Here is a 14,088-nt window from a genome sequence, read left to right as displayed (position 1 = left end):
TCAGCTGTTATCAACTTCTTAACTTTGTGGTAAAAAGTTCAAAAACAAAATTCATAATTATAAAATGAGTCTTTTCTTTTGTATTTCAAAGCAAAAGTTAATAATAGCAACAAAAAAAGACCATCATTGGCTTTTTTTTCGTTAAAGTATTGTTCAAGTTTTTTTTTTCCTTTGTGAAATGAAATATAGTACACATTTATTTAACTCAACATTGAATAATATGATTAAATATATGTATATATATGTGTATATATATATATATATATATATATACATATATATATATATATATATATATATATATATATATATATATATATATATATATATATATATATATATATATATATATACATGTATATATATATATATATATATATATATATATATATATATATATATATACATGTATATATATATATATATACATGTATATATATACTTATTGTAAATATGTTTATCCATATTTACAATAAGTATATATATATACACATATATATATATACACTTATTGTAAATATGGATAAACAGCTATGGACAATCGCGATGCTAATTTTAGGAATTATAAAACCCCACTATTAAAGTTCATCAATCAAAGTGAAACATTCTAGGAGATAATTTGACCAAACATTTTTAAATAATTTAAAAATTGGTACACATTAATGGAACTTATTAAAAAATTTTTTTACATTATTGTTCAAATAAAACATTTTTTTTTTATTGTTTAATGACTCTTGATTGCAAATTCGACACCTAATTTTATGGTGACATTCTCTTGATAGTATAACCGACCTCCAGTTTTTTTTACTATAAGGGTTTTTCTACCAGATACTATGGAGATAATAAGATACTATGGGGTTTTATATTCCCTTATTTAATCTACACAAAATACGAAATCTATAATATTAGCATAGGCTGGATGTTGAGTAAAAAACATTAAAAACATCCCGTTACCTTTTTTTTCCCATTCAAGCACTGTATGTATGTATGTATGTATGTATGTATGTATGTATGTATGTATGTATGTATGTATGTATGCATGTATGTATGCATGTATGCATGTATGCATGAATGCATGTATGCATGTATGTATGTATGTATATATATCAACCCTTGGAATTAGGGTCGGTATTTAACTAAAAAAAATTTTTATTCAAAAATTTTTTAAATTTAGTATTAATTTATTACATAGAACACATTTAGGGGGTACCAGCAAACATTTTCAAAAAATGTAGTTTTATGAACCACCCTAATATACATTATATATAATTAAATTAATATAAATAAAGATTTTTCTAATAAAATGTAATTTAAATAGCTTTCTACTAAGTTTTCTAAACATAGTGAGTTATGAAACATAATGAAACAAAAGACTCCTCGACTGTAGTGGCCTCCTCTGTCTTGGGGAGGTGAATTAACATTAAAAAAATACATATTTAAAAAAAAAAAAATTGAAAACAAAACGGTTGTTAAAGTAGCTTGAATGAATTATTATTTCAGACTCATTTAATTTTTAAATGTTAACTTTTAATATGCCAACATTAAAAGGTTGTCTACAGAAATAAAAAACCCTCAGTATGTACACTGACTTACTAAATCATTTAATATAGGCACACTCAATGTATCTATTCCAATAAAATTTAGTCAAAAATATTTACATAAACTTTAAAGATTAAAAGCAAAAATAAATGAGAAACTAGAAAATACCTGTTATCTCATAATTAATTGTTTTGAGATCAAAAAAATAAAGTTTATTGACTGGATCACAGCTTTCTGATATTGTCAAAAATATGTATTGACCATCATCACTGATTTCTGCATTGCTTTAAAAAAAGATTTATTAGTTGTAAACTATTTATATTATTAACATTAAATAACAAAAATTAAAATAAAATGAAAAACAAAATTAATTAAATTAAACCATATATATATATATATATATATATATATATATATATATATATATATATATATATATATATATATATATATATATATATATATATATATATATATATATATATATATATATATATATATATATATATATGTATATATATATATATATATATATATATATATATATATATATATGTATATATATATGTATATATATATATATATATATATATATATATATATATATATATATATATATATATATATATATATATATATATATATATATATATATATAACTTTTTTATCTATGTGCTTTTTGTCACAAATATAAATTAACTTTTCTCTGCATTTTATAATTTGTTTGTGGTCAGTTATATTAGTTTTTTGAAAAGGGAATTACTATTGAATCAGCCTAAATAGGACAACAGTATTCTGTACAGAGATGAATAAAATATTTGTAGAGGTAGAGAATAGAATCAGGAATATATATATATATATATATATATATATATATATATATATATATATATATATATATATATATATATATATATATATATATATATATTTATGTATTTATATATAAAGAACAGAGCAATTATAAAGTAGTAGAAAATCACTTAACAAAATTTTTTTTTTTTATTATACACAATTTTGTAAAGTGATTTTCTACTACTATAAAAGCCTTGCAAGCTCAGAATTATAAATTGCAGATGAAAAAATTTGCATAATTTATATTCATTTGATATATATTAAAGATACAATTATTATTATTATTGTAAGAACAATTACTATAATTATGAACTTTCTTAACAAGCTTAAACTTTCAATAATCAAATAACTTAAATATACCAATAATAATAAAAAAAAAAGTAGAAAAAGCCAAAACAATTTTTTACTAACCACATCCATTTTGGATTTTCTGGAAACTCTGCAATAAGTATATCCTCACTTTGCTCTGTACCAAGAACATGGTAGAATAACTAATTAAAAAATAATTCAAATATTTTAAAATAATATTCATATTAATGTATAAGTTTTAAAATGAGGTTTAAAAATAAGATTTAGAATGAGGTTAAGCTAATTGAAAAAATGAAGTCTTGAAACTAATTTTTCAACTTAACTACTAAATAATTATATAAAAAATAACAAATATACAAAAGTTGTAGTAGTGCTTTTATTTTACTTTTAGAGATTATATTTAACAGAATGATTATATTTAACAGAAGAGTTGTATTTAACAGAATGATTATATTTAACAGAATGATTATATTTAACAGAATGATTATATTTAACAGAATGATTATATTTAACAGAATGATTGTATTTAATAGAATAGCTGAGATGAAATAAATCTCTTCGGTGCTTACAAAATCAATGCTTAACTTAAAGTTGCTAGGTCTAAATAAAATAAAACCTAACACAAAGCTAAACAGAATGTAACATGTTAATAATTCAACTTTCTTTCTATATATATAAATCTAAGCAAGATGTATCATATCAATAACCCTCTCTCCTAACCCTTTCTTTATGTATATTCTATACTAACGCAACTTCATGCCCAAAAGATCATCGTCATCATTATCGTCATTACCAAAATCATCAAGAATAAGTTGTATAAATTATAGTAAAGTGTGGGTGAAAACTGACATTCATGTTTTTTGGGTAAAAAATGACATCCATGTTTTTTCAGATTTAAGAACTTTTTTTATTTTAACCTTTTGATTAAGATTTGCATCAGTTTCAGTGCCATCTTGCTTCGATGACTCATCTTTGTTATATTTCTAAAAACAATTAATATCTTAGGAATAATTTTAAACAAATTAAGTATCAAAATAGAAAAAAAAAAAAGTTAAACATTAAAACTATAACTAAATAATTTTATAATAGAAAAAAGCTTTACATTGTAAAAAACTCCTTTGTTATCATGTGTCCAACATAAACATGAAAATTTCACATTAACCAATGTGTCTGTCGTGTGACACTTAGTTGCAACATCAATAAACTAATGAATAAAATAATAAAACAACTATTAAATAGTTATAGTTGATATAAATTACTATATATAGGCCTTGTTAAAAAGTGTAACGTTGCACGCATTTTATGTACAAAATGATGATAATTTAAAGTCACTTATGTTAAACCAAAACTATATTTATATTAGAATATTAAACTTGTCTTAAGACAAGTTTAATATTCTAATATAAATATGAAATTTCTTTTCTTTTTTTTTTTTGTAATTCACTTTCCCAATGCCGAGAAGGCCACTACAAATGGGGAGGCTATTTGTGGTTATAACCCTCTCTCAATTCTATTACTCCGAAACAGGAACCTTGACAAACAAGGCCGCTGCGCAGAGAAACAAGTTGAGCGCAGTACTACCAGGGACAGGGTGGGAAGTCGGAACCTCTTGCTTATGAAGTGAGCACTCTACCACTACACCACTATCGCATAATACACCATTACCACATAATATACCACACATAATACACATAACACACCACTACCACATAATACATCACTACCGCATAAATCCAAGTATCAACTGGATGTGCAAATATCATTTACTACTAACTGACGTTATGCATGGAACAAATGATTTTTAAAAAGCTTTTTGTTTATGAAAATAATGAGTTATCAAATGATTTAAATTAGCTATATGTACATTTAAAATATTATTGATCCAAGTGCCACAAATGATTCTAATACCAAAAGAGATGATAATTAAAAAATCTATACTCTATTTTGGTCATGTAATAATTTTTGTTGAAATTTTTCAGGTTTTTTTTTTATTAATATTCTATACCTTATTAGAATTGTATGCACAGAAAGATAATTTTTTAAAAGAATGAGACAGGCTCTGCTGCTTGGCATATTTATTCTAAAATCTGTGGTTTTATTTTGTAATGCAATGAGTATCATCAATTTTTTAAATTCTCAAGAACTTCAATGTTTGTATATTTATTTAAATACCATTTAAACCCCTTTTTAAAGACATTTTTTTTACGCGACTTTGAATTTTGAGAAAATTGCAATTTGCTTTACTAAATTAAATAATCCCTGTTTCAGTTAACACTAGGTTTAAGTAAAAAAAAGTTTTTATGGTCTAACAATGTTTATAATTAATAAAAAATATCTACAATATATATATATATATATATATATATATATATATATATATATATATATATATATATATATATATATATATATATATATATATTTATTTGATAAAAAGTAACAATTAATTATTAAAATTTATCCCAGTTTATTATTTGCTGTATTTATTCAAAAATAAAAGTTTTACTTATTTCATTAAATGTTATAAGATAAAACATTTTATTGGTGTTAATATTCTTTTTACAATATTATCTCTAATATTTCAAAATTTAATTTTAGTAGATATTTTCCAAAAAAACAACAACAAGAAGCCATTAAGCTCACTTAAACAGCCATGTCTTTTGATATATTTTATACAGCACACACTGGCCCTCAAAAAATTGAGGATCGATAAAAATGTCAACGAAAACTGTTTCCAGATCCTTTAAGAACTCTTTTTGTACATCACAAATATGTTGAAATTAAAATCCTAGCTGCTTGTCCAAGATTTTTAAATGACTTTCAAATTGACCATTTTTTAAAAATGTCATTGACCAGTTTAAATCACCTAAAGCATTTGTGTATATTTCTGCTTTTTAATTAAAAAAATTTTGTGTTACTAATTAGCTAAAACTCTATTAAACTAAACTAATAAAGTTTTGAGCTTTTATAAAGTAATTATAAACAAACAACAAATGTGAGAAGTAATAAATATGATATTATTTATGCATATAAGTATAAAGTCTTTATCTTTGACAACTTTTTTTTGTGGAAAATTATGAATTAAATCTTTAAAAATAAATATTGAGTATTATACTTTTGATATGCCCAACAAACCAGCAAATCATGATGAATCTAAAAAAAAAGTAAAAGTGTGTGCACCATGTGGAAAAAAAATAATTTAAAAAAAAAGTCTCAGTAGTTTACAATCACAGAAAAGATAGCTGAACAAATCAAAATGTATATAAATTCAGATTTTGAACTAGTAAACAGCAAATATCCTCTTAGTATATGTGGTACCTGCGGAATAACACTAAATGAGCAAGACTAAGATATTAAAAATAGAAAATTGCCTAGAATGCCAAATTATGCCATTTTATTGATATAAGAAACTAGAACTAGAGGAGATAGACGATTCAATTGCTATATATGCATCACAACAAGGTATATTGGTCATCAACCCATCGTTAAAGGAAGAGGCTTTAAAAAAGATTGATTTCTAACATTACTAAAGATAGTGGCTTACTGGCTGCTGTCGGAATTAGGAAGATTTCTTTAAAATCTTGTTCAGGTATATATTATAAGCTTTTACATTTATATATATATATATAATAATAAACGAAAAGAGTGATATTTTTATTCAAAATTTATAGGTAATAAAGGTTCAAATTCAATAATTATTTGTTTATATTGCAAATTAGAAAGGGACTGTCGCATTATTGCAAGCAAACTAAATCAGCAGAAAGTATTAAACATTTTTTAAACAAAACTTTATTAGAAAAAGAAAAAGACCAGTTAATAAATTCATTACTTAAATTTAAGGCAGATAATCAAATAGATTCAAGTAAAATAAATATCTGCTCAGAGCTTCATTCAAAAGGAAGATACAAATCATAAATCGTTTTAAAACCTGATATAGCCAAAAAAGCCAACTTTTCAAGCGAATGCTTGAATAACTTTCAGGTAAATACTGGATTATCTTCAAATGTGATGGAGAAATTTACTAATTTTATTAAATCCAATATAGGTAAAAAATGCTGTTCTTGCTTATCACAGAGAACAGGTATCAGAAAAATTTATATCAGATTACACAAGATATGTTTGATGTAGAGGGTGATTCTAAAGAAAAAGCAAAGAGAACAATTTGTTGGGCAGATTCACAAGATATTGTGGATGCCGTAATGATAGCTAGAGAGATTAATGAAAAAGTATACATAAAGGTATCATTGTATTTTATATTTACAATAAAATTTAATTTTTAATTTGTAATATAATTTTCAGAAGTAAATTTGTTTAATTTAGGTAATGGCTGACAGAAGCCAGGGTTTTCTAAAAATTAGTGCAACAATTTTACCAGAAAGTTATCACCCAGAACTAAATCGTGAATTAATCGAAGATGAAACTGAAGAGTTGAGTTGGAGGAACTGAGCTTTCCTAAAAAAAAGATCCTTGTATTCTGAAGGGGGTACAGCTAGCAAAAAAAGGAAAGGTAACAGGTGTTCACAGATTAATAATACTTTGTATAGTACCTCAAATCAAAGAATCTTATGAAAACATGAAACTGCTGTTTAATCTAATTAAGTTAGATAGGATTCATTTGTTTTTGTAGCAGATTTTAAATTAATTTTGGTTGTTAATGGTCTGCAGACAGCTACTTCAACAAATCCTTGTCCATAATGCTATTTTAAATTACGGTCACTCCAAGGATAAATTACACAGGAGAAAGAAAAAATATATGCGATGTAAACTGCAATTTAGATATTTCTTTGAAATCTTTGAACAATAGATGTGCAGGTTTGCGAACATATGGTGATCTGAGAAAATGCTAAGACAGGTAAAATTTTACAACATTATGTTTTAAATAATTTTCTGTTATCAATATATTTTCACCTGTTTAATAATAAACATTTAATATATGTTTAATATATATTTTATTAGGTTTCAGCTATTAGGAAGAATAAAAAAAAAGAGATGACCCAAACACTATGAGCACAGTGAACCTTCCACTTTTAAACGAACCAGATTCTATGTTAGTTATAGCTAAATGCCCTCTTCCTGAATTACATTTAACGCAAGGATTCGTCAATCATATTTTTTGGATTGGGAATTTAATAATTTGATATCGTGACCAATACTTTAAAAATTCCATAGGGAACTTTGAAAGTATTGGTCACGATATCAAACTAATTTAATCACTGATGTGTTGTATGGGGAGCGATTGATGAAAGCTGTTGTGGAATTTAGTTCGAGACATTTATAACACTTTTATTTTCTATTTATTTGTTTGAACTCTGCTTTTTTTAACATTAATTATGAAAATATCAATAAAAACAATTTTTTACTTCTTTTCATTCTAATTCACTTAGCAATTGCTCCAATTGGATTTATAGTAGGGCTGGTAGATTAATCAGTATTTTACATTAATCGATTAACAATTAAATTTTGAAAAATTAATTGATTAATTGATTAATTTTCTATTAATTTTAGAAAAAATGTGTATGTGGCTTAATAAAAAGTAATTTATATTTTTTATGATTTTATTTCTCTTTTAATCAGATATGATCTTAAAAAACATAAATTATCAACAGTATCATCGTTTACGCTACTTCTTAAATCAGTAACAAATAAACCAGCTGCACTAAAACTTCTTTCTGCTTCTATAGAAGACGGGGGAAGACTTGGCATTATAAGCATGGCATTATAAATCTTTTCTAAAGAACTTGGCCTGTTTCCAGTGCTTTCAAGAACTTCTTGAGGGGAAGATTTAAAAGTTATCCCTTTAGTTTTTCCTGCTGCTGAAGCTCTATTAGCTATTATTTCTGCTAATTCTTCACCTCTAGTTTTTTTTCTTAATGGTTCTTCATTACAAGTGTACTCTAACTCAGACTGATATGCTGCTTCTACTTCCTCATGTAGAAATAAACATAGGTATATTTCTCTAGCCGTTTTAGCAATTTTATTTTTATGTGGGTATTTCAAAAGATTATCTAGAAATTCTGAGTCTGATTTATAGTTAGCTGGGTTATGTAAAAAGCACAGTAAACCAGCAATATTACATTTTCTTCTTTCAACAATTCTCTCCGAGACAACAGTAAATAATTTTTGACCAATGTTAGTATTTTGTTCTTTAAGATTTTGTAGTAAAAACAAAATAATTTTATCAGATTTTATCAGATTACGGTCTCTTTTCCCTAGTTCCATAACACTTAACTCTACAACATGTAGAGCCTGAACAATATCAGAAATGTGTTTTATTTCTTCTTTTAAAATTAAATCTGTTCTAGATATAAAAACAAGAGCCTTTGCAATAACATTTTTTAATTTTAAGAATCGTTTTAACATACTTATTAGCGAATTCCATCTTGTTTTAGTATCCAAAATAGGCTTGAGTTCTTTTCCTAAATCTGTTCTACAAATACTTTGGGAATCGTTTTTAAGAGGAGATTTTCTAAAAAGTTTGACTATTTTACGAACCTTCGATATGATAATGCCATAGTCCTCATTAAACTGGATTTCCTGTGAAACAGAGCTATTACTTTCCTCATTCCAGCATTCTTCAGTGTTGTTTTTATCATCAGGGTCGGAATCAGATGTTTCATTTTCAATCTCATCAGTCATTATTTCTTCTTGAGTTGTTTCTATTTCTAAGCATTTTTTCTTATAAAGAATATCACATACAGCAAGATGAATTCCATGGCAGTAGCAAAGTTAGTGTATAACTCCCATTTTTCGTCCCATTTTTTTCATTACTGATGCACCGTCAGTAACACATCCAAAAACATCATTGATCAAATTTAAGCCAAATTCATTTAATTTCTCAATAACAATATTAACAGCTCTTTCTGAAGGCAACGAACCATTTATTCTAATCATTCCAAGACCATAGTGACATTTGTCTGAACAATGTACATTGAGACATAAATACCTTCTAGTTTTACCAGAAGTCCAGTCATCAAGAGAAATTGAAAACCTTTCTCCTTTTAATTTTTTTTTCTGAAGCTCTTGAACAACTTTTAACTTAATTGTGTTTCCAAACTTCAGAGCGGTTTTTTCTAAACGACATTGTAAATGGTGGTTAAGAAACGGCACTATGAAAAAAGCATTGTTTTTGTTTGTTTATAATAATATTTGACCGGATGCCGGAAAATAAAGGCAAATCAACATACAAGTCAACACAAGTCTTGTTTGTTAAAAAAACGCTTGTAAATGTTCGTAAAAATCTTTGAAACAAAAAACGCAAAGTTGTTATATTAAAAAAAAATTAATCGATTAATCGTTTGTTAATTAATTGATTAATGATTAATGGTTTTTAATCGATTAATCGTTATTCGCTTACCACCCCTAATTTATAGTATGCAAAAGTGTGGTTTTTTGCGTATTGTAGATTTATGATAACTTTCAAAAGCATTGCAGATAGCTGAAGTAATTAATAAATAATAACAACTTTAGAACTTACAGATTTCTCTATTACCATATGCCAGATGAAAAAATATATTTTGAATTAATGACTAAATTAAAAGTTAGTCATAAATCATGGACGAGCAGCTAAGATTTTAACTTCAACAGATTCGTGATCTACAAAAAAAAGTATAAAAAGGATCTGCAAACAGTTTTTGTTGACATTTTTATCGATCTTGAATTTGTTGAGGGCCAGTGTGAGCACGTTTTAAAAAAATTAATTATTGCAATTAAATAATTTACTAATGTAAAAAACATTTTCACCTCTATTATGAAATAACTTACTTAAAAAAAAAAAAAGTAAACAGATTAACAAATTTTTTTTTGTTTACTTTTATTTTTATTTTGATGTTGCTTTTTAACACAGCACAGTGGACATTGCTTTTAGCACAGTGGACATTGCTTTTACCACAGTGGACATTGCTTTTAGCACAGTGGACATTGCTTAAAAATCAATGTTACCAAAAAAAATTTAAGTTAGTTGTTATTGAAAGCCAAATAAATTTCCAGTTCATTAAAAAAAAAATTAATTTAAAAGCATAATTTGTTCAGGAAGTATACAAATTTGAATAATGTAAATTTGTTGCAAAAAATATGTAATAGGTATAAATGACACATAAAAGTCATATTTGGCATTATATAAGAAAAAACGTCACTATATAAGCAGTGCTAATGTAATAATTGTATGTAGAAACAATCTTAGACTGCAGTTTATGGAAATGTGAATGTTAACATCATAGATTATAGCACAAAATTTTTTTTTCATGTTAAACCTAATGAAACAACTAAAATTTAGCAAAATTTTCATGTTTTTTAACTAATTTTTTATCAGAAAAAATAGTTTATCTCAAAAAGTGCTAAGTTGGCACTAGTAAACCCATATATTTTAAAACTCCTATAACAAAGAGGAATAAGATGCTTTTTAACTAAATTGTGCCAACTTAGCACTTTTAAAAAAATGTAAAATAATGACCCTACCCCTTTAGTTAAACTTTTTGTAAAATGTATTCAAAAATATTAATGTAAATAGTTCTACATTATTTTGTTTGTATTTTCATAAGGGGAAGATGTGTTCAGTAAAAATGTCTATAAATTAAAAAAAGGATTAAGTCCAATTTTGACCATAACCTCCACCCTCCAAATTTAATCTAGTTAGTACCACCATTAATTTAAAAAAATACTGCAGCATTGAAATCTGTTTTAAAATGAACAAATTGCAAAAGTTAAAATCAAAACTGAAGGCTTTGTGGTGTATATAGTAATACTATAACATTTTTACTTTTCACATGAACTTGTTTATATTTTGAATTATATTATTTTAAGTTTAAATCATTTTGTTTAAATAGTTATTAGACAATGAATCAACAAAAATATTTATATCTTTAGTTTAATAAAACAATGAAGCTCACTGAATTTGAATTATTTAAAATTTTTATTGCTGAGGAAAATAAACAATCAAAAACTATTTCTGCAAACATAATAGGTTGTATATTAGTAATTGCTAAGGCACTTGGCTCTGATAAATTGACATTTGCACAAAAAGCAATAGTTCAGAAAAGCTGGCAAAGATCTGCATCTGAAGAAAAACAAACTTAAAAAAATGGGCTATGCTAGCTTATAATTCAAAGCTGGTAAAGGAAACCTTGCTTGAAGAGTATGTTAAAGAATAACTCTTTCAATAAGTTTCCAATAGAAACAATGTCAATTTCAACAATTTGTGCTTGTGTTGTTGGAGGTGCATATTGTGATGATGTGCACATGCTCAAAAAATCAGTGTTTGAATATTGAAAGAATTGAAAATGGTTTTGTAATCAATCATGACAACATAACTATGAATGAAATATTTAACCAACTTGAACAGGAAGACATTTCTTTACTTACAAAAAACCCAATTATATCACAAGGGCCGGACAAACCATCAAACCAATTCCAATCTGTGATGAAGCCAATACAAGTAAATTGGTATCTTTTAATAGTGTTCATATTATTCTATATTCTATATTTTTAATATGTGAACATACTTGATATTAAAAGTTATTACATTTAGAAATTACTGATATTTTTTTAGGTTCTTCATGCTTTACTGGGTATATTTGACCATTTCATGAAAACTGTTGTACATGTGAAAGCTGGTGTTTTTGATTGGTCTGAGTCCCCTTTCAGTGCTTCAAATAGCTTTCTGAAGCAAGCAGAGTCTTCATTACAAACAGAGATATTAAACAAAACAGGTATAAAATGGGTCTACTTTAATGAAATTGGAAAAGGAGGAACAACAACAACAAGTTATATAGCTAGAGAACTATTGCACAAAAAATCAAACAGGGATTTAATTATTGCACAACTACCTGCCTAATATCATGCAAAATTTCAAAAGTTCTAATTGGTGCTCTCAGTAATTCTTTGAGTATTTTCCTCAAAAAGAAAAATTTATGTGGATCAATATAACTATATTTGTATATTTCTATTGTACAGACTTTTATTTATTCCTATTTAACGAGTTTTCACCTGTTACAAAAATAAATTTACATGGATCAGTATAACACCATCGCCACAAACTGATTGGTCATTCTTGGGCGCTAATTTTGAATAATGAAGAAAGTGCTCTGGGAAATCTTTATAATTCAGGGTTAAAAAGTAATAACAAAATATTAAGATTGATACTGGACTAACATACTAGGCTTTCAAGAAAATTTTTCACTTTCAAAAAACTGCTAAATTGTCAATTTAGCATACACAATTAACTAAATGTGGATATCGTCTAATCAAAATTTTTTTTGACAAGAGATACAAGTAAAAACCATTTTGCAAATTTTGGTATGAATGAGGACATTCTAATAAATATTCTCATAAACAAAATGTCTCTAATAACATTTTATCTGAAGATGACACATATTTTAAAATGTTAACATATGAATAAATTACGTAAATTAGTACTTCTTTTGATAATTCCTATTATTTTGGCCATTGATGTACCTATGTTATCTTTGTATTACAAAATATACATACATATTTATAAACATTTATACCTATTTTTGCTATAACCTATAAAAAAGCAAATTTTATGATATTTTCAATATTTTGTTCTTTTAAATTATGACCTAAATAACCTGCAGCAAAATTATTTTTTAGTTTTTCCAAAATTTATACATAAAAACCTTTCCAATAAGTCTTTAATCAACCCCATAGCACTTTCTGTTCAAAAGTTATGAACCAATGTCCGTGAAAACAGCTGTTTGGCCCACTGTGCACAGGCTTTTCAATTATCATTAATTTTTTAGATTATTCATAGAAAGAACGCATATTAGAAATGCGTAATGAACAGAACACAAAGATTTTATTAAAGCCAAATCATTTAAAAAAATTGGTTGTTTATTTTTGTTTTTTCTTTTTAAAACCAGTATTTAATGGTACAAAATTGTATAAAATAGTACAAAATTGTAAATATATAAATAACAGAAACTAAATATAATAGTACAAAATTGTAATTATAAAAAAATTAAGCTTCTAACAACATGTGGAAGGAACAACTATAGAAAAAAAAAAAACATGATATTTAGCATAATTTTTTTTTCTTCTTATTTTTATACAATCTTTCCATGCAACTCAATCCTTTTTTTGATCTTTCTTTGATAAAGAGATTTATCAAAGATAAATAATTATTTGTCATAATTATTTAAAAAATGCAACAGTTTATGTGATGTAAATAATTAAATATTAAGATATTTTGTTTACTATTATATATTTTATTATTAATTGATAAAATTTATCTATACAACCCTCGGAATTAGGGTAGGCATTCGGCAATGCCGACCTAACTGCCGATCTTAAAACATTTGAGGTTGGCAAAAAATTGCAGACCTCGTTTCTATGTTTATTGTAAGACCTTTGTATCAAACTTTTTTTGCTGAC

General features: G+C 25.4%; 1 protein-coding gene across 2 annotated transcripts in view; it reads right to left on the bottom strand.

Moving 5' to 3' along the window:
- The window catches only part of LOC100208480 (prolyl endopeptidase), a 60,785-nt gene that overhangs the window by 30,217 nt on the left and 16,480 nt on the right, over positions 1-14,088 (bottom strand). For both annotated transcript variants that reach the window (XM_065796402.1, XM_065796403.1), the window contains exons 4-7: positions 3,806-3,907; positions 3,621-3,686; positions 2,806-2,885; positions 1,708-1,823 (exon numbers count right to left, since the gene is read on the bottom strand). In XM_065796402.1, coding sequence (XP_065652474.1) covers positions 1,708-1,823; positions 2,806-2,885; positions 3,621-3,686; positions 3,806-3,907 — 364 coding nt within the window. The remainder of the gene's footprint in view (positions 1-1,707; positions 1,824-2,805; positions 2,886-3,620; positions 3,687-3,805; positions 3,908-14,088) is intronic.

The sequence above is a fragment of the Hydra vulgaris genome, chromosome 04 (assembly GCF_038396675.1).
Source record: "Hydra vulgaris chromosome 04, alternate assembly HydraT2T_AEP".
NCBI lineage: Eukaryota > Metazoa > Cnidaria > Hydrozoa > Anthoathecata > Hydridae > Hydra > Hydra vulgaris.
The sequence above is the reverse complement of the archived record's forward strand: the minus strand, read 5'-3'. Positions and strand labels throughout refer to the sequence as shown.